At 34.8% G+C, this 20,831-nt stretch overlaps 3 protein-coding genes across 4 annotated transcripts in view; 1 reads left to right on the plus strand and 2 right to left on the minus strand.

Moving 5' to 3' along the window:
• LOC116342599 (neurobeachin-like protein 1) overlaps positions 1–20,831 on the minus strand; it is a 60,640-nt gene that overhangs the window by 16,036 nt on the left and 23,773 nt on the right. The window lies entirely within an intron of this gene.
• Positions 9,522–10,932, plus strand: LOC116342604 (larval cuticle protein A3A). The gene is made up of 3 exons (XM_031770286.1): positions 9,522–9,582; positions 9,883–10,079; positions 10,226–10,932. Exons 1-3 carry the CDS (start codon positions 9,571–9,573, stop codon positions 10,548–10,550), a joined length of 534 nt encoding a protein of 177 aa, XP_031626146.1. The 5' UTR covers positions 9,522–9,570; the 3' UTR covers positions 10,551–10,932.
• LOC116342603 (larval cuticle protein A3A-like) lies at positions 15,133–16,445 on the minus strand. The gene is made up of 3 exons (XM_031770285.1): positions 16,316–16,445; positions 15,861–16,104; positions 15,133–15,796 (listed from the first exon to the last, which is right to left on the minus strand). The coding sequence occupies exons 1-3, from the start codon at positions 16,328–16,330 to the stop codon at positions 15,495–15,497; spliced, it is 561 nt and encodes a 186-aa protein (XP_031626145.1). The 5' UTR covers positions 16,331–16,445; the 3' UTR covers positions 15,133–15,494.

The following is a 20,831-nucleotide window of genomic DNA, read 5'->3' on the forward strand; positions in this document are numbered from 1 at the left end:
TAGCCAGTATCCCTTCTGAATTTTCACAAAAATCGAACCACCCTATTGGTAAAGCATTTAATTCGATTTATTCGTGACAGTGAATAATGAAAATGTATTTTAAATGTATTCAAAGTTCACCCGGTTCTATGGTGTTGTGTGAGTGTGTTTGGCTGTTTTTCTGGTGGATCGAACGTACTTGGATTGCATCTTGACGACCTTGCAACTTTTGCCAACCGCGCACTGCCACTTTATTGCAATTATACATTTGTAGCCGTTTGTCGTGCGACGATTTGAACAGTATTTACCAGTCATTTCAATCGTTCGATTGCTTCCACAATTTTTAAGCATGTACACAATAAATTTCCGAAACAATGGACATGTTAGTTGGATTTTGGAATTTTACATTTGCCGTATAGTTGCCTATTGAAATTGGTCACAAATTGCGTGTTTTTTCCTTTCGAAATCCCATCCAACAGTGCTCATTCATAAAAAATTTCATTTCCAGATGCATGCATATTCGTGTTTGCTTTAACTAAGTTTGGAACGATTCTCTCGGTCGACTTCTACATAATAATGTAAATAAATGCCAAAAGTTTGTTTTTCTTTTTTTTACATTTTTCATTTTCGAATACAAAATTGTGGTTCTACAATGAAACTACTTCCAAAATGTTTATAAGAGGAGAGAAAAAAAAACGTTAGACAAAAACAAAATGATGATGAAAATCGAACGAAAGAATGTCCACATGGCATGCCATGAAATACAACGCACGCGCGCGCGGACACAAGCCTGGCCTGGTTCGCAAAGGTATGTATAAATCCATGGCCAATTGTAGCAATGGATTCTTTGTTCTTGCTTGCCCGCACTCTATTCCTTTCCCCCATGGTCTCACATAAAAAAGGCACATTTCAAATAAAGCGGCGCATTGTATGTGCGTGACGTAACTGCATATTGCGCGCAGCGCTCACATTGCCAACAAACTAGAATAATTCCACAAAACCGGCAAATATGTTTTTCTTCTTATGTATAGCGGCATTGACAACAAGACTTTGCTGCTGCATACATTTTTTTCTTTCTTATTATTCGAAAGATATACGATTGTCGAAAAACAATGGACTAGTAGTGCTGGTGCTGCTATTGCCTGCAATTTAACTGTAATGCAATTAAATTCTAAATATAAGTTAGCAGCAACAATTGCCAAGTCTCGTTAATATGTTTTTAAATTAATTGTGTGCACAATCATTGCTGCAGCAATAGGTATACCAAAATTGCGCCAAACTGTGATATATAGACGGCGAGGGAGAAAGAGAAAGAAGAGAGGGAATAGAAGGAAAAAACCCGTTGGAAAGATTACAACTGCTTTTGAAATGGCATGGTTTAATTCTTGCTGTTGCCCAGTTTTTTTCTCTCATTCTGTCGGTGTGTGTACATTTGGATAAATGCAAACATTTGAAAAATTGTAAGCAAAAATATAGTAATTAATAAATGTGGTGTGTGACGGGGAATATGTTGTATCCGCATATTAAAATGTCTCTAATGAATGATTATGCGGTGTGTTTATATAGTACCAGCAATCTCGGCCAGTCATGTTGCCGGGAATTTTTCTCGGCTTTTCTCTCTCTCGAAATGATATACTATACTAATATTCTTTTTGGTCTATGGTGTATGGTTTCGATCTTTATTGCACATAGAGTGCAACTATGTTAATATGCAGACAATGGCCATAGAAACTGATCATTGTTGCTATTGCTGCTACAGCACAATTCGTATTTTGCATATAAGTGCTGTGCACATTTTCTATGACACACCGCCGACGACAAATCTGGTTTTTGAGTTGTTTTACTTTCGTTTTCACTCGATGCTATCGAGATGGAAAATTGGTTGGTATTGCTGACACACAGAGACGTATGCAGTAAAACAGGAGTCTTGTTTTCTAATTAAATCAATTGAAAGCGGTGATCTGGTTAATGATGTACGTTTATGCCATACACAATATAAATGGCAGTTTAAGTGAGCGCATACGAAGCGACAAAATCTCGCAGACAAAACATACAATAGATGATCGGTTCAGAGCGGGCGTGTGCCAGTCAATAGTCACAGACAGTTGAAATATATACAGAGAAAATATACCTAACTCAATAATTAATATATATACATACATTTTGGTGTGCATGTGTGTGTGCATCGCACTATTTTTTGTTTCACTCCACAATGTTTGTAAATTCAATTTGGAAACACGGTGAATTGAGAAGCAAAAAAAAAAAATGAAAAACAGAACGTGTGCGGTAACACGAAAACGGGTTTTCGTATGTGCATTCCAACGATTGGATAAACAAATGATAACGTAACTGTAGCGCAGTAATTGCATGCACTTTTTGTATCAGCTTCGACATTCCTTTTGGAATGTCAGGCACACATAGTAACACACATAAATCGCGATAACAACGAAATGCTTTTTAAATTTCGTGCGATGCCTTGCAATGTCATGGATCGAGAAATTAGATTTCTTAATCGTCTAATAATCCAATTTAATTTTTTGGCTTTTGATTGTGTCTCGCTCGGTTTTTTTCTGCATCTGTATAATTTGGTGTTTTATGCCACATGATTACGTAATGCAAATGAACCGTTTGCAAAGTGAAGCAAGTTTGATAATAATAAGGAGAGTAACGAGGCGGTTTTGATGAAATATCTGCATTTATCTCGTCTTTACCGGAGATAGTCAAATAAGAAACAAACATATATATATAGTTTTGTTGGCTGTCATTTTTGCAGCCGTTTTCGTCAAATAAATCCATCGATGCAAGCGTTCACCATATTTAAAAGAAAAGACGAAAAATCTAGTGCAATGCAAATCACAAAACGACAACTGATGCCAATTGAAATCGTCATATGGCAATTGGTATGGTAAGTAGCTGCAAGAATCAATTGGCTTGAATGCATTTGTACGCGCATGTGCTATTATTGGATTACTGCTGCTCATGCCCATGTGCATAGTTTTAGGTAATGAACTCTGTTTTCTCGATTACTCTCATTCATTCGCTTGCATTCGTTTGCTTGCAACACTTACGTTTTCTGCGCCGTTAATAGTGCAATAGTGGCTAAGTGGTGTGTACGTCTTTGCATAGAAAATACACGTTCGTCCTTGCAATCATCAAATTGCCATTTTGTAATTCATTTGGTAACGGCGACGGCGATAAATCATGTTCTGTCACATGCTTTGACTCATGCTTGCTGATTTTTTTGTCAAATTCACCGAAATACGGTGTTGTATGTTGCTTAAAATTTCATAAAATTCGAAAGAGCGAAAAAAATCGATTAAAAAATGGCAGCCTTGCTCTGGTTCAATGTATGACCTGACCCCAAACTAACTACGAGCAGAAAAGCTGATTTTCCCATTTAGATTTCGGATTCTCTTGACTGAAATAGAGTGAGAGATTATTTTTGAGCACGACGCGTAATATTCGCACAGCGTTTAAAAATAGTTAAATGTCGATGTCACAAATATCGGCACATTCAATTCATTCAATTAATTTTAAATAAATCAAAAAAATGTGCGATGAGTTTCACATTTGGTTAATCGTCGCGTCTGTTAATAACATCGTATACGATTAATTCAGTGATGATTATGATGTAAGCTCACCATACAATACTAATTTCTATATATTATAGATAAGTACATAAGACATGTCTCGGCTCGATTACAATTTGGCGATAAAAAAGACACAATGTGTTAAAAGTTCGTCGAACGAAACTGCTCTAAATATTTATTTTATTATAGTTACATTTTCTTTTCTCTCGGTTTTTGAGTTTAGTTGATAAAAATGTCTATGGAATCCGTGGGCTGCACTCAATGAGAAAAATAACACAAATGACTTTGCAAATAACACTCTTGTAAAGACACAGACATGAAATACATATATAGAAAATTTTGAAACGGCGGTGACAAGCATAAACGGCGACAATATTCGCTGATTAAATCTAAAAATGTTGATTGAACGTATTGAATTTTTCGCCATTGAATTATGAATAAATTCTAAAAGTAAAAAAAACACACAGAGACAGAGTAATGTGTGCGACAGTAATTCAGGTAAACCAATGAAAATGTCAATTTCATTTTCAAAAATGTTGAGCAAATGCAACACAAAGATGAAAAGCGAGAGAAATAATGAGAGAGAGAAAAAAAAATAAAGAAAAATGCGAGATAAATTATTTATTTATGTCAAAAATGAAAACGTCTCAATTAAAGCGTGCACGCGCTTATTGTAATATAAATTATGCATTAGCACATTATGCAGTTGAGCTGAGAATTTGCAAGAAAATGAAGAAAAAGAGCCGAGAGAGAGATATATATATAAATTTTGCGAAAACCAAAACGTAAATGCATTTTGAATTTGCACACACATCGCCTATGCCGTTCTTCGAACTAATTTCCATAAGAAGTCTTTATCACACATCGTGTCGAATGTGCAAGCATATTGCGTTCGAATTTCGTCACCCTCCTATAATATCGTGTATGATTAATTAGAGAATGGTGCATACACACACACAAATACACACCATAAATAGAAAAAAAACTAAAACAATTGAATTGTGATTATTGCGTAGATATTATGTTTTTTTTCTTTCTTAGGTAGAAGAAATAGCCTTGCATCTGATAATTGCATGAAATTCACGCCGCATTTTTTGCACTCTTGGCAAAAACACCTAATGAGATTTTCAAGAACAAAGCCGAAATTCAGAATTGGATATAGCGGTTTTATACTGTAGTTTTTTTTCTTTCGTTATTTTGGTTCAGATCTTGTATGTCTAATTTTACTACTTTTGTTGCTATCGACGTCGTCGTCGTTGCTGCTGTACTCAAATGGTCGTTGGCATTTTGAAACATTACGAAAATATTCACGTTTGTTGTTTTTTTGTTCTGTCAATTATTATTGAATTCTTAAAATGGACCCCAGCTCAGCACGAACACATGCACTTTTGTGATTCGTTCGTTTAATTTGCGGTTTTGTCACACTGACTGACTGAATGATTCCGTTTATAATTCGAATTAATGAATTGTTGTTAAAACACAGCACTCAAACAAGACAATCACTATATAACTAATTCAAAAACTGGAGCATTCGTTACTCTCAATTCATCAGCAGCATGAGAGATATTCAACTCTTTTTTTCTTCGCTCATTCATGTTCAACTCGGTTCTGCCAATCAGAGTATTAGTATATATATAAAAAAACGTCGATTTAATTAATGAAACGAATGTTCGCAAAAGAAAAACTGATCAACATGCGATTTATTTTATTCAATTAGTATAATTTACTCAGATCTCTATGTTATATGCTACTATTTAATGCAGTTGACGGTGTACCGAAATTGTTATCACCCAAGCCCGTTTTGTTTGAACCAATTCCATATAATTTTCTTTTTCGCTGCCCATTAAAATCGATAAATTGCTTGACATTTAATGCAAACAAGAAATTTTCATTGAAAAATTACACAAAATATTGTGTTATCTTATCCAAATGCCTCTGGTGCACGCTTATTCCATATCTATCAATCAACAGCAAAATGTAAAAAAAAACACTTTTTATGAATGAAATCTTGGCGAAAAGAGAAAAAAAAATGTTATGAATCAACAAAAGAACGTGTAGAAAAAAGACTTTGCGACCGATAAAATAGTGGGCAATTGCAAAGTGGTCAGTTGCATGTGCTCAAGGTTGTTTACGTATTGTGGCATTCCGAGTGATTTTTGCTTCAGTTTGAATTGTATGCAAGTATAAATTAGCAAAATCCTGATCACGTAACAACGATAAACATTAATTGCAAATCGAATAATATATCAAGATGAAACATGTAGAACATGCAGCTGCATATGGTCTAATGTGGCCAATGAGTAGGCCAGTGTATTTGTCTATTCCATATCTCATCTCAGTCAATGTTTACAAAAGAACACACATAACCAATGTGAATCATATATAATTTTCACATAATTATTCGTCTTGTAATTTAGTAGTGCGACTATTTCTCGAAATTACTGCTTCGCATACAAATCTTGTTATACTACGATAAAAAAACGACAGCCATTAATCATCAGACGAGAAGAATATCGACACTATGAAGCCAAATTTCATTTCTCGGATTGGCATTACTTGGCAGTGGATCGCATTTGACAAAGTGCCAAATTGAAGAAACGCACCATTTCGGTCAAATGAAAGTGTTAGTATGCACACAGAGAAAGAAACGATGTCAATATATCCATTTTTACTTGAGCTTTGAAGTGTCTCAGAATGTGTTTTAATAAATAAAAAAAAGCGAACGCTCTCACAAAGTTTGTTCTTCCTTTAATCTCCTTTAATTTCTGAAATGTCACCTTTGGTTGTGCATAGTCTTTCGTTCGCCGTCACTTTGTCTTCGATGTCACCACAAAAAGGCGTGTAAGGCTTTTTTTTTTGCTTTTTTGGCACACTCATCTTTATTACCGCTCGTTTTGTGTGTCTCGCAACAACAACGAAAAATTGCGTTAACAGCTGAGGTAATAAAATTAGAATTTTACCGCATCATCAAAATGAATATGACCTGCCAAAATGAAGTGTGCTTTTTTTCTTGTTCTCACTTTCATCGTAATTCAAAACGTCAAATCGTGCGACAGACAAAAAGTCTAGCGATTTGGCACACACAGCAAACAGCAAAGAGAACAAACCACTATCGAATTATTTTTAAAATGCTTACATCGCGTCTACTTGGGCGGCTCACAGAATGAATATGCTCTGTTGCCAAGGTCCATCAATTTGCAAAATGTGATCCCAACTCTTTTTTTCTCTCTTTCTCTATTTTCTCATTTTGAAAGAAGCACAAAACATCTGTTCACATATCACCGAAATAGATGGAATTGAACGAGAAATAAATTAGAAATGTCAACGAGGTGAAATTTTGCGAGAAATTCGCGGTTAACGTATTCTTTACACTTTTCAAGAGTGTTACGAACGCATTTAAATTGTTTTTTTTTCTTCTTGGAAATGATAAAAGTGAATGAGTTATCGCGAATTTCTGCCGGTCGAAGCCATACAATAACAGCAACAACAACGACAGCCAGGGAAAAATGCTGACATAAACCAATGTAATACAGACACTTTATGATAAATGCGTGTCTCAGCTAATTGTAATTAGAAAATTGGAAATAAGTATAGACATGCGACCAGTTCTAATCATGGAATTGCTATATCATGGCTTCAACATATGTGCAACATTTTATGCAAAAAAAAACCTAATTTATTAAACCTATAATAAAATATATGTGAACGCCAGGCGGTACGGCCGGCCACTGTAGAAATATGAAAACCAACAAGTCACAAAACACAAATTAACGTTATGTATAGATTGTGACGGTGACAACATTTAACACCGGGTAATAGTTTATGCATTGAACATCAAGTTGAAATACCGCAATTTATGTGAAATGGATTAATATTCAATTGAGCATTGTTCTCTTATCGACGCTCGAGATAAATGACGTGCAACAATCGACGTAATCGATCGTGTGTGTCTTTATGTATGTTTTCTTTCGTCTGTTTGCCAGTCAAAGATACAAAGTAACATACATTTGGTATGTGTATGCGCTAGACCGAGATTTAACACAGACATTTCAAATGCAATAATAATCGTCAATAAAAACCGATTTTCTCACCTTTTTCTTGCTTTTCAATTTTTGCCACTATAAATAAAGTGATTCAATCGCGATTCGATTGATATAATGCCGGTACGTAATTGGATTTCATTCGAATGAAATAGGAAAATATAGGTGATCGACGAATATATACATGATTGTGATCGATAAATATGTATCTGCATATGGTGGTGCACTGGAAAATTATAGCATGGTGAAAATACTATATGCCTATGTGCTGGCTGATTGCTGGCTGACTGTGCAATTTTAATTATTACAAACATCTTACAAAATGCACAACGGCTCTAACGAAGATCACACACCGAGCACACTGAGATCACGTACAAGCGCACGCTCGCATGATTCATGGACTTAAATCGGTCGCACCATACAATTTCGAACGAAAAACAAAAACGCGAAAATCAATGAAAATTACGAATGAAAATCGATGGACGTTCGACACATAGGGAAACAGATAAAAATTGGAATAAAATAATAATTGTAATATGCCCACTAAAAATTATTAGCATTTATTCTTAATAACGATGTTTATTATCCCCTTTCGTCGCATAAATCTGCACGTTCGCGCACCCGTCAGACTCCATGCTGACTCATTCTCTTTCACTCGGACACATTCATGTGTGCCGATGCACAATTTCAGCACAAACATACACACACACATTTATGAATTTCTTTCTTATGTCATTGCATGCCATAACATTTAAAAGATCTAATTTAAGGTAAATAATTGCATATTAGATGTGGTACATGTAATACATTTCGTTTCATTTCATTTTCTAAGTGTCATTCCCGCACTGTCTAGTAGTCTCTAGTACAGGTTCACACCAATGAAAATCACATAATATGAGTGTGCGTGTGTATGTGTGTTGGTTCATTAATTATGTATGGGTGTACGTCCATGGAATGATCTTGTGAGTGTCATTCAGAGATATGTGGATCATTGGTTCTCACACATTAAAATATTTTGTGAGAGAGAAAAAAACCATTCTTCGTGTTCAACAGCACACTTATGGTACAATTTGGTGCTTTCTGTCTCTATCACACTCTGCCGCCGTCAGACCATGTTTTAAATCGGATCAACCAAGATTTTTTGTTGTATTTTCCATCGTCATGGAGTTAGCTTTTCAGCCGTGATTTTATGCCAATATTTCTCTTACCACTAGCGGCAATGTGAGTACTACATTACGTGTATTCGATGTGTACGGCAGAGAATGCAAGTCAATCGTTGCTGCACACATTTTATATTTACTTAATGCTCTGTGTGTTGTTGGTCTTTTTTTTATCGTCTCGGTTTGTTTTTTTTTTTTTTAATGAATGCGCGTTTGTTATTAAATACGATGAAATGCGATGCTTTTATGTCTTTCCTTATTCATCTTTCATCTTACGATCGTTTTTCCATTGCACGTTGGCTGGTTGGTTGACTTGATCTCTCTGTTACACCCGTAACATATGGATATATCTTGTTTGCATCTTTGTTTTGCAGACCCATTATATTGTATACTTGCTTACACTGACTATAGTGTGACTATGTATTACATTTGAAAACAATAATAATCATTTTTTTTTTTGTGTACCACATGTTTTGCTATTTGGTGGGATTATTATGTGTTGTTATCTTTCCTCAAACATACACAAATGCTAGCTTGGTACTGCTCGCTGCTGTTGCATTTTTTCTATTCGTATTGTAACATAAATGTGCATCGATTCCCTTCTAAATGCTTTTCATCGAAATGCCGCATTTTGGAGGAAAATATTGAAAGAGAAAAAAAAGTACTGCAACTCTATGACACATACACTCGCGCGCACGCACATACACAAACACAAAATGTACCACGCCAGAACATATAAATTCCGTACTCCAAAGTGCATTTGACTCAAACCAAAGCTGTGATTTAAACAATATAGTCATCATGAACACAAAGGTAAACAAATTGAGCGTTTTTTTTTTTTTTTTTTTTTTTCAAAAACAAAGATTTTCAAGTGATTTTTAAAAGTGTTTGATTTTCTTCTCCAACAAAAATATAATAATACAAAAATGATCGAATTCAAAAGTGATCAAAAATGGACTTGGTAAAATTTGTGCACTTATCGGCAATGTTTTTGTGATATTTTACGGCGAATAGTGAATATATTCTTTAGAACATGAACCAAACGAAATAATTTCTCGAGAAAAAGAACACAATTTACAAACAAAACAAATTCTATTTCCTCGGTTTATTCAGGTCGTGCTTTTTATGTGCTTTGTCACTTTGGTGACCGCATCGCCGATTGCTCCAATATATCCAGCCGCATATCCATATGGCTTAGGAGCACCTCTAGTTCATGCAGCTCCTGTTGTGCATGCACCGGTTGTAGCTCATGCTCCAGTTATTGCCAAGCACATTGTTCACGAACCAGTCGATCCAAATCCACAATATAGGTAAATCATCAGGAAAAAAAAATCATTTTTCGGTTGTTTTTGTATTTAGTAAAATTTAAAAAAACCAACAGTTTTCTGCCGATTTTCAAAAAAAGATATGAGTTTTTCTAATTTCCTGCATAAATTTTTCTTTGTCAAACTTATAGCTTCAGCTATGGTGTAAGCGATCCACATACAGGTGACAACAAACACGCTGAAGAGACTTTGGTAAATGGTGTTGTACATGGCAGTTATTCATTAACTGAACCAGACGGTACAATCCGTAAAGTGACCTATACGGCTGATAAAATCAACGGATTCAATGCAGTCGTTGAGAAGGCTGGAGTTGCCCATCACGTTGCACCCGTTGCTAAAGTAGTGGCACACGCTCCACTCGTGTCACACGCTCCACTTGTGTCACATGGTCCAGTTCTTGCGCATGGGCCAGCCGTTTTCGGTGCTCCAGCCGCTTATCATGGTTATTACCATTAAAAGGAAATTCACCCACCGCAATAATAATAACAGCAACAAAACGTACTTCGAAATAAGAATGAAATTGTTTTTAAAAAAAAATGCCTAATATTCTATTTTCAATTGCCCCTTCATTCTCATTGTGCTAGGACTTTAATTTATTTCTCTTCTTCTGTTTTAAGCAATGTGACAAAAGCAAAATCTTTTTTTTTCAATTGATCACATTTTGCCAGCCAATTTGTTGTGCAGGCAACGATCAATTTTTTATATATTATTTCATCAAATTTATTCTGCATTCGTTTTACTTTCATCCAGCTTGAGAGGAATGAGCAAAGCAGTAAAAATCGAAAACAAAATTAAACAATTGGCAAACTTTCAGACAAAAACCGCTGAGAAAAAAAAACAGATCAAAATCAATATCATCTCATGTGTGTTAATTTGATTGTACTCAGACATATATTAACTAAAACCAAAACACCTTCATTCATCACACGTTTTTTCTAAAACAAAATTGCTATTTTGTATACGTTTATAAATATACGCCCAATGAGCATCAACACAAAAAAATACATCTTTCTTAATTTAAATGCATTTAGCTGAATAAAGGAATGTCAGTATTAAAAAAATAAATTCAATTGTGTATTTATTTCAATTTTATTTCGTTCGGAATGATAGCAACGAATGGTGTAGAAACAGAAGAAATAAGAATAATGCCAAACAAAAAAGTGATCAATAAGATTAAATGATTCTCAGACAGGATTTATTCGGATGGTGGCGATTCAATTAAAATACTTCTGGAAGTACGAGAAAAAAGAATGCGAACCAATAGTTGGAGTCGACTTCAATCATATAATCGGGTTTTATTTGATGAATTTCGCTTGCTGCATTGAAACACTTAACTTAGTTTTATTGCGTCCAATTTTGATTTTATTGAGCTGAATCGTCATGATTGGAATCTTTTTGTTGTTGTTGAGGCACGATCTTTCTGCATTCGAGAATAATTGTTATTTTGATGAAGGTCACTTTCTTCGCCGTCTTTATTCGATGTACGCGTATTAATGAAAAACGGAATAATTCGGATGTGTAAATTTACTACTACGTCCTTAATACCAAATGAATTAAAATATTTACTGAAAATAAAAACGTTTTTATGCGATGCAGAAAATGTGCAAAAAACCGTCGAATTTCAGTTTATGTGAAGAAAGCAAACAAAAAAGACAAAAAACCCAAATTGTACGCTTGAATGAAGTCTCTGTCTGTTGCACGCACACATTTTTCATTCTAACATCGTGAATTATAGCATTTTGAGTTATTACATAATTTTTGCAAGAAGAATTCACAATAAACAGCAGTCGCATTCTCGAAATCATGTCATTATGGTTTGAAATATGCAGCAAAAAATAAATAAATAATACGAAACATTTTCGGATCGCGGCGTCCATTTGACTTTACGACTGACTTTATGGGTGCGACATCGAATTGAACAGACCGATTGTTTTACACATGATGGCAACCGCATTTTGCTCTCAAACACACAAATTCGATTGATTTTTTTTCGGTTTATAATCGGTTTTATGTTCGAGCAACTCAGCACAGTACGATGGAAAAAATCCTTGAACATCGATCGGAATTTCAATTGCATCAACGAAAATGTTTTTTTTTTTTTGCTCGAAGCATTCACACAAATACTTAAACTGTTGTTACTAAAACAACAACAATTGGAAACTATATATTTATAGTGTTCTGCCTCAGCATGAAAACAGGTGAATTCAATTATGCGCATTGCATCGCATCCAATATGCTTACCTCAGGCCATTATGAGTTCCATAATTCATAACAATTTTTCTCAAGTTTTATTTGCGTGTGTGTGAGAGAGAGACTGTGAGAGTATATAGTGTTTGTTTGCCGAGTGATCTAAATAGCCATTTTTGGTATTTGGATTGATCAATCCAAATGATAATAAATTTATATGTGTTTTCTTGTTTGTTATTCGAACGTGACGCCATCAGAGTGTGTGTTTAATTACACTGCCGCTTTTTTTGTTGTTGTGGTTGTTGTTGTCCGGCTTTTGTGTTCAAATCAAAATTCAATCTCCAAAGCCGGAGAGTAAACGAAATGACGAAGAAAAACCAAATGCTACAATTTATTATTAATAAATTGATTTGCTATTTTTCCGCGCTTGTTTCAGCTTATACTCACTCGCTTGCCATGGCTTGTTGTGTTCGCGTTGTACATTGATCCATTGGCAAAAGTGCGACCAATCGCGGTAATTTGCGTAACGAACAAAGAGAAACGAAACAACAAATTAAATCGAATGCAGTCAATTCGAATCAGCGTGAACATTATGTTTTAAAATTGTTCTGTTTTTTGTCACATTATAATGGAATGTGCATCAAAGGCCTCCTTGGATATTCTACTGAATTTATATATGCATTTGTGTGAATCAATGAAAGAAATCACACTGTCGCTATGTGTGTAAACATGCGAATAAAATGCCCCGTTTGAAAATAGTAATTAACGATTGAATGGGGCATGGTATGACAAGTGCTCGCGCAAAAAGAAAAGAAAAACGCAAATCGATTATACCTTCATTCGGGCATTTTATTGCTGCGGTTTGCCAATTGAATCTCAAAAACTTTTAATGTCAAACCATTCAATTGTAAACTAATTTACATGACAGAAATGATTGAAACTACCCACACACACATAATCGCTGTCCGCTGCTGCATTTTCTCAAAGTCAAATTCGATTCAAAGTCATTTCAATGCAGCTGCAGATAGCCCACAAGATTTGGCCATTGTTAGTTAAATCATTACCAGAAAATTGCTGATCTCATCCGGTTTGATTGCGTGCCAAATATATACTGTACTGTCCGTGTTCCAACATTTTTATTACCGAAATTAAATGCATCTCGAGCGACATTTGTCATTTGACTTTATTTGCTTTGAATCTCGCTTCGCCCGCTTTACCAAAATGTCATATTGATTATTCTACATTTATTTTTTTGCATAAATTCGCGTTCTTTTCGCTTACTTTTTTTTAATGCTTTTTGCTTTAGTTTAATCAGCGCTAAACATGTAAAGTGCAATCGTTAAATCCTGTATAAATGTATAACGAAGGAAAGCCGGTTAGCCGTGATTGAATAAAATTTTGGTAAACCGTGAATTTATCTTGCTGTATTTTGCTTTGGACTTTTATCGTTGCCGTTGTCGCCTACGAATATTTTCAAAAATTATTATGACACACGCTTTATAATTTAGTGGGATTATTAAATGTAAGAGCGACGTCGTCGCCACCGCCGCTGCCGTCATTTGGTCTCCATGCCTCAGATGACATAGTCAATTGCATGTCAAACAAATAAATTCAAATGAGAATAAATGAGACCGTTTCGCTGAACAATCAGAAACACACTTGCAATAACGTCCGATCACATTTAATTTGTTCTCATGCCATATGCCAAACGATCTATAGAGGGAACGCGAGTTGAAAGAAATGCGACTAAGATGATGACGCTGACGACGACAACCGGCTGGCAAAAGATCTTTTATTCTCGACTAAAATAATATTATTCAATTTTTCAGCCGGCATTTCGTGTGAACAACGTTTTTTTTCTTCAACCGCTTTGTTTGTTCAATTTTTCGCGTTTACTCCGGTGTTTCTTTATTATTTTGTATTGGATTTGATGGTTGTTGTAGCCGTCGTCGCAGTTGCATAAATTAATTTATTGGCAAAAGGAATTGCGCTCGTACAAAAGAAAAAGAGATAGGAAAAGAAAGATCGCGAGTCATAGCAAAAGAAAAAGCGTTTCGCAGACACTGTAATAGGTGTGCACGTAACGATAAAGAGACAGCGAAAAAGAACAAAAATGTGTATCAAATGAAAGAAAAAGTTTGACATTTTAACATGCATTTGAAAGCCAAAGAGACAGATAGACAAAATGAGCATGTATCAAAATTGAAAATAATATATTTTTATCGCAACTTTATCAATGTAAAATGTGATTTTTTTCTGATCTTTCTTTTTTTTTTCTCTCGCCAAAACAAGCGTAAGAATTCCGCCTTTTTCACTACTTAAATCCATACGGAATACGAAAGAAAGACGAATGAACACAAGAAGTGAAAAAAAGCGTCCGCATTGAATTACAATCGCAGCTGTTAACATACATTAGAGTTGTTGAATAAAACAGAACATGTATAACAAAATGAACAAGCAAACTAGTGCGATATACACAGTTGGCTCAATAAATTCAACGGAAAGTGAAAAATCAAAGGCAAAATTGCGCCGTGCACACCAAAGCCAACGGGTCTCGGTGATGCTGATAAAAAAAGAACACCATATTTTATTGGCCGCTAAGGAAATCGTAAATATCGGTTTAAAGAGCAAAAAGAACCATTTTTTTCGTGTAGCATAAAAAAAATTAGCAAAATGTGAAACAAGCGTGTTAACCGCACTATGATTTATGCGAATAAGTTGGTCAATTTCATTTCGCTACACCACAGAAGGGAAAACAATTCGTTTAGAAAAAGCGTCTTATCAATGGCCCAGATTTAGGAAACACATGTGTTTAGCAACAGCGAAAAAAAAGAATGTCGAACACAAATGATATGTTTTGATCTCTTTAATAATTGTCATTATATAAATACTACTTTTTTTACATATTCCGATTCACCGATTCAACGATGAATTTCCATTCATATTCACTCCGTTCAACATAGATCTAAACATAACGAACTAACCGATAAAAATAAAAAAAAAATTAATTACGTAACAATAACTATACATTCTCGATAAAATTACAGAAACAAGAAAAAAGTCTTTCGAAGGAACACAAGTCTCGTAGATGTACGAATGAGCTCACTTAATCATACACATACAACAGTTATAACAACGTAATTGAGAAAGCACATTATGCTCGTTCGTTGATTTGAATCATTTCGGAACGGTTTTGATGATATATATATATATTTAGAAAATACGTGTCACTGGCGAAACAACGCGTGATGCGAATGGAAATGCTGGTGCCGGCACTGCTGCTGAAAATGCTGGCGCAACTGGAGCCGATGGGAAAAATGGTGCGGGCAAAGCATGTGGAAGTGGCACTGCTGCTGGAGCGATTGGAGCCGGCAATGCGTGTGCGTGTGCAACTGGAACGGCAGCTTTGTGAACAAGAGGTGTCTTCTCAACAACAGCATTGAAACCGTTTATCGGGTCGGCAGTATAAATAACGGTACGAAGAGAACCGTCTGCTTCAACCAATGAATATGATCCTAATCCAAATATTGATTCAATTAATCTCACATTTATTTATTCAATTAAAAACAAAATCAATACCTTTGACCACATCACCATCGCGAGTTTCTTGTTGGCTTTTATGATCGCCGGTCAATTGGTCTTGTACATTATAGGCGAATGCGTATTGTGGTGCTGGATCGTATGGTTCTGGACGCACAGCAACGGCTGGTCCAGCCAATACACGTGGTGCAAATGGCGCAAATTGAGCAAGTGGAGGAGCAACACCGGGCACCAAAACACTGCACATGCATACACCGAATAGTGCAACCAAAACAACTGAAGTCTAATATGAAATGAACGTTTATGAAAACAAAAAAAAAATAAATCCATTAGAAACGCAAACGCTCAAACGTTCAAGCCAACGTTCAAATTGAATTGAAGAGAAATAGCCTGTATTTATGCACTAGCATTTTGTATCGTTGTGCTTTTGCCAAACAGAAACTTATATTTTTCTATTTAAATATCATCACAACACACTGTTTTTGTAAACGAACCTTAATGAAAGCCATTTTTTTGCACTTGATTAAAATTTGTCGTGAAAACGATGAAATTGATTTGAAGAGACTCAAAAAAATATATTTGATATTCGCACTAATTGAAGGCTCAAATCGAATTGATGCTATTTCGGTTGGATGACGGTCAATTTATAACGAAAAATCAAAAATATAATTAGATTAAAGTAGTCGACTGAGCGCCAATTGAATTTGAAGCACTCCCTACTGCTGCTACCGAAACAACAAAAAACCAACCAAATTGTATCATCAATTGAATATCAATTTGAAGAGCAGAAAGTGCAAAGAAATTTGCGTGGTGGTGTGCTTCCTGACATATTCGATTGATAGTTATAAAATAAAAACGCGTGCAAAATCCATAAATAAATGCATTAAGCAATCAAACAGTAGAAACACACAACGGTTCAATTGCATAGATGCATGCAAATCAAAATACAAGCCAATAAACGGGTTTACTTCCACTGACAATGCTAAATTCATGACATGATATGGAAGCTTTCATTTGAACGGAACAAACAGATGTTGCTGAAATGTTGAATGGTAAATTTCCATGAAAAGTGAAATTTTATCATTGAACAATACCATTGAGTACGTGTGCTACTACTTATATATAAATTTTTTTTCTGTACTGATGAAATTCACCTGCTAGAAAAACAACGATGACGCTAACTACCGAGCGCAACTTCATTTGTAAAAATTAGTATTCCGTGTTTATCTCACTTTAAATGACAACGACATAAGAAAATGCGTGCGCGTTTACTTTTTTTCCATTTGTGAATGAAACCATAACGGATTTTGCATTTAAAAAAACAGAAAAAACACATTCAGCCAAAACATGATCTTGAGTGAGTTAATGTTGTTGGTTTCTTTTTAGTCATTGTTTCGTGTGAATTTGAGATTGCAATATATATTTAAATCGTCTCCTCTAATAACTATTTTTTAAACTATGAATGCCCATAAATGATGCAGTAAACGCTTGTTTTATTCGCTTTTAAGTCGAAGAGTCATTAATTTATTACGCGGTTGAATCTTTAGGGGCATGAAAGAATTTACTTCCAAGAAAAATGGAAAAAAGTCACATTCTAGAATTGTTAGCGATAGAAAAATGGGCAGATTTTTGGACACGTTTGACATTTCTAAAATGCACGTCGATTGAGACCAAGGCATCAGAGAGAGACCGTAATGATGGAATTTTGATTAACGTCGCAACGTTCATTCTTTCACATTGATCGAAAATTTATTTTATTATTATTAACGCATGTCCGTAGGTTAAACACAATTTGATTTTAATACCAGTGTTTTTTTTTCTATTTAACTTTTGGAGCGATGATGCATAGGCGTTTAAATCACATACCATAATATTAGGCCTATGACAACACAAACCACATTAATTGCCTATAAAATGATATATTTACACCATTTTGTGCATGGAATTGTTCATTGTTTTCAATGCAAATGAGCAAATCGAATGCACAGTCAAATTGAATGAATGTGTGACGCTTTTGAATTCGATTATATAACTTCTTTTTTCGGTTCGTTCGTTCATTCATTTGAAAATATAATAGAAAAAGGGAACTCGCTCAATTCAATTACATAAAATATTGTATATTGCACTATTGTTTTGGCGGAATATCGCCCAACAGGAACATGTGATGAATGACATCACAACGACACTAAATCAATTTTGGTTTTTTTTGTTGTTGTTGTTTTTCAACCATTTCTTACGCATTTCATACGAGATCCGTGAGTGAATCACGGCAATCACACGCTTTTGCAGTGCATAACCACTCATGGTTTTATTTACGAAAACAATACTTTAGCTTGTTTTTGTGAATTCTAATAATCTTAATCTTTACTCCAATTGTCAGAAACAATTAAAATTTACAATGTTTGTAATAAAGTGCATACCTTCATTAGTCCTTTTATTGTCAGATGACAAAAGATACCGTTTCTTATCAGACTTTCAGTGAATATAAAATGGAAATGAAATCATCAGCGTTCATCAGTTGAAAATCCAATTACAGGTTTGCTGTAGAAAGTTTTAATTTTTGAAACGAACGTTTCCGTTTTGAAGAAATCAGTTTGTCGTAGCAAAACAAAAAAAATGAATTTAACATTGTTTGGTGCTATTGCCTTGGTTGCATTTGTATCTGATGCGAGTGCCCAGTTTGGACCACCGCCTGGTATTGCAAATTTATTTGCGTCGCCAGCATCCAATCCAGGTTGGGCAATCGGACAAGAGTCTTCGAAAAATGCCGTTAATCTGGCGGTGAACAATGCAATAGCGAAAGCAAATTCAACGGAATTGCCACCAGAGCTGCAGGTAAATTAAAATTAGGCTTAAAATAAAGTGTCTGTATGCATGTATCATTGTTGACATTATTAGGAGGAATTGCAAGCGGCATTAACACAAGCCGAATTGGATTTACTTGAATGCGATGCATACTTGGTGGCATGGAATATATGGCGCTTTAAAATTTGCAAATTCCAAGCATTGGCCAAATTACGATTAAAGATCGAAGAAATCAAATTAAAAGCCCAACAATATAGCAGCACCACAACATCAACAACACAAGAGTCAACTACATTTCAGAGCTCATCATCTACTCAATCAACTACTGCTGCAGCTTAGCCGCTTCATCATGTCATTTCTGCAAGACGCCCAACGCAATTTATACATGATGCTCAAAATGGATCAGCAAAATGTTACTCTCATATTTAAACTACAATAATTCAGGTTGTTCAACAAACAACACAGTAAATAAAAGAAGAAAATGCGAACTATTATGCAAAAAATGATTTTGTTAAATTTTAATTGATGATGGCTGTTGAAAAATCGTTATTACAAACAAACGATTTGTTTCCGAAAAAAAGAAGTTCATATGGTGAAACATTGTGACAAAATTTGATCAATCTTTAACACACAAAAAAACAACAATAGCAATTTTGCAATCAAAATTTGTTGTTAGAAGAAGAAAAAACAACGAGCGAATATCTCAGTTTGGGTACTTTTTTTAGTGCTTTCGTTAAACATTCCAACGACAATTATTTATGCAAATTAATAAGTATACACAGATATCTGTTTCTATTACGAGGTTAACCACAATAGTAAGCTGCATATTATGAACAATTGCAAGAGAGAAAAAAAGCACACGAAAAAACCAAAATTATTAGGCAGAAAAAAAGTTATCTGAACCATTCAGTTGGCGATAGTATCTGTTTTAAATCTCTGGCATTTGTGTGTGTGTGAGTGCAATCATAATGCTCTCTCATGAAAGATATCAACGAGCATAACCAATTACAATTAAAATTGTCAAAGGTACTTGCGGTGAACGAGAAAAAAAAATGTGCTACAAAAATGTAATAACTAATTGCTCCAATTATACACGAATTTATGATCTGCAGTTGAACGAACACAAGAAAAAAAAACACCACATTTACAATGCACAACGAAAAAAACGTTGAAACATTTTTACATGATAAATATTAAAATTAGTTGTATAAATATTTGCATTTGAAGTCAACGAATTTATACATTGATGTGATCAAACTACACAGAGATAGAGAAGTTGTGACTGACAAAGAGCAGTTCATTTCGGTTTAATCGCATCAAACAAATTGCAAATAAATATCTTGAATGTAAGCCAAAATGACAAAAACGAACAGATCATTTAATATTATTTACAAATGTATGAATCAAACTCCCTGCGATCACACTATCAGCAATTGTTATCTCAATATAAGTCATGGAACTGTCACACACATTATGTGCGAACGAGAAAAAAAAATCCGCTGAGTTTAATGGCGTATTGTTTGTTTGCAATATAATTCTCCCTTTTTACTGTTGAAAAGTTACATTTCGAAAATTCTTCGCAAATTGAAAGCTTGAAAAATGCATTTGCATTTTGTCGAATTGTCAAGGTCATATGACCTGAATCGTGAGGATTGTAATGCAGGCGCGTGTATGTGGAAAATTGGCATTTTTCTTGGGTGCGCACAGGCCACGGTAATAAGTCACTATAAAAGTGTGCTGAAAATTACACTTAAACGGATAATTGCAAATTGCACGAACTTATATCGAATGAAAGCGAACGAACGATGGATAAAACACGCAGTTATGTATGTTTCAATTCCTTTAAATTCGCAGCCGAGTTGTCATTACATTTTTTTCTCTCCATTTTTAATTCATTCAACCTTTAACAAGACTCCAGTCACATTCACCAAGTCACACAGTGTTTTTTTTTCTTCTTCTCCGTTTTATAAACGCATTAGCTGACTGGATGGAGTTTTTTTTCCTTTATTCAGTGATTCAAATTGAAAAGTTGTGAGAAAAAAAATGGAACATTTGGCGAAGGAGACAAAAATCACGTTGACCTAATAGGAGGGAAAAAAAGAAACGGAAAAAAATCGCACAACGTTGAGAAAAATGTCAAACGCGCGTACGGACGAATAAAATCGAGAGTTAAAAACCGTTATATAGATTCGTGTGGTTCTCACA

This window comes from Contarinia nasturtii, unplaced genomic scaffold (genome assembly GCF_009176525.2).
Source record: "Contarinia nasturtii isolate CC-2019 unplaced genomic scaffold, AAFC_CNas_1.1 Cnas_scaffold_864, whole genome shotgun sequence".
Taxonomy (NCBI): domain Eukaryota; kingdom Metazoa; phylum Arthropoda; class Insecta; order Diptera; family Cecidomyiidae; genus Contarinia; species Contarinia nasturtii.

Excerpts from the sequence above, each read along its gene's own strand:
- LOC116342604 (XM_031770286.1), top strand. Across the intron at positions 10,080-10,225 it reads GATCCAAATCCACAATATAG|CTTCAGCTATGGTGTAAGCG; the intron begins GTAAATCATCAG and ends TCAAACTTATAG.
- LOC116342603 (XM_031770285.1), bottom strand. Across the intron at positions 15,797-15,860 it reads CGATGGTGATGTGGTCAAAG|GATCATATTCATTGGTTGAA; the intron begins GTATTGATTTTG and ends TATTTGGATTAG.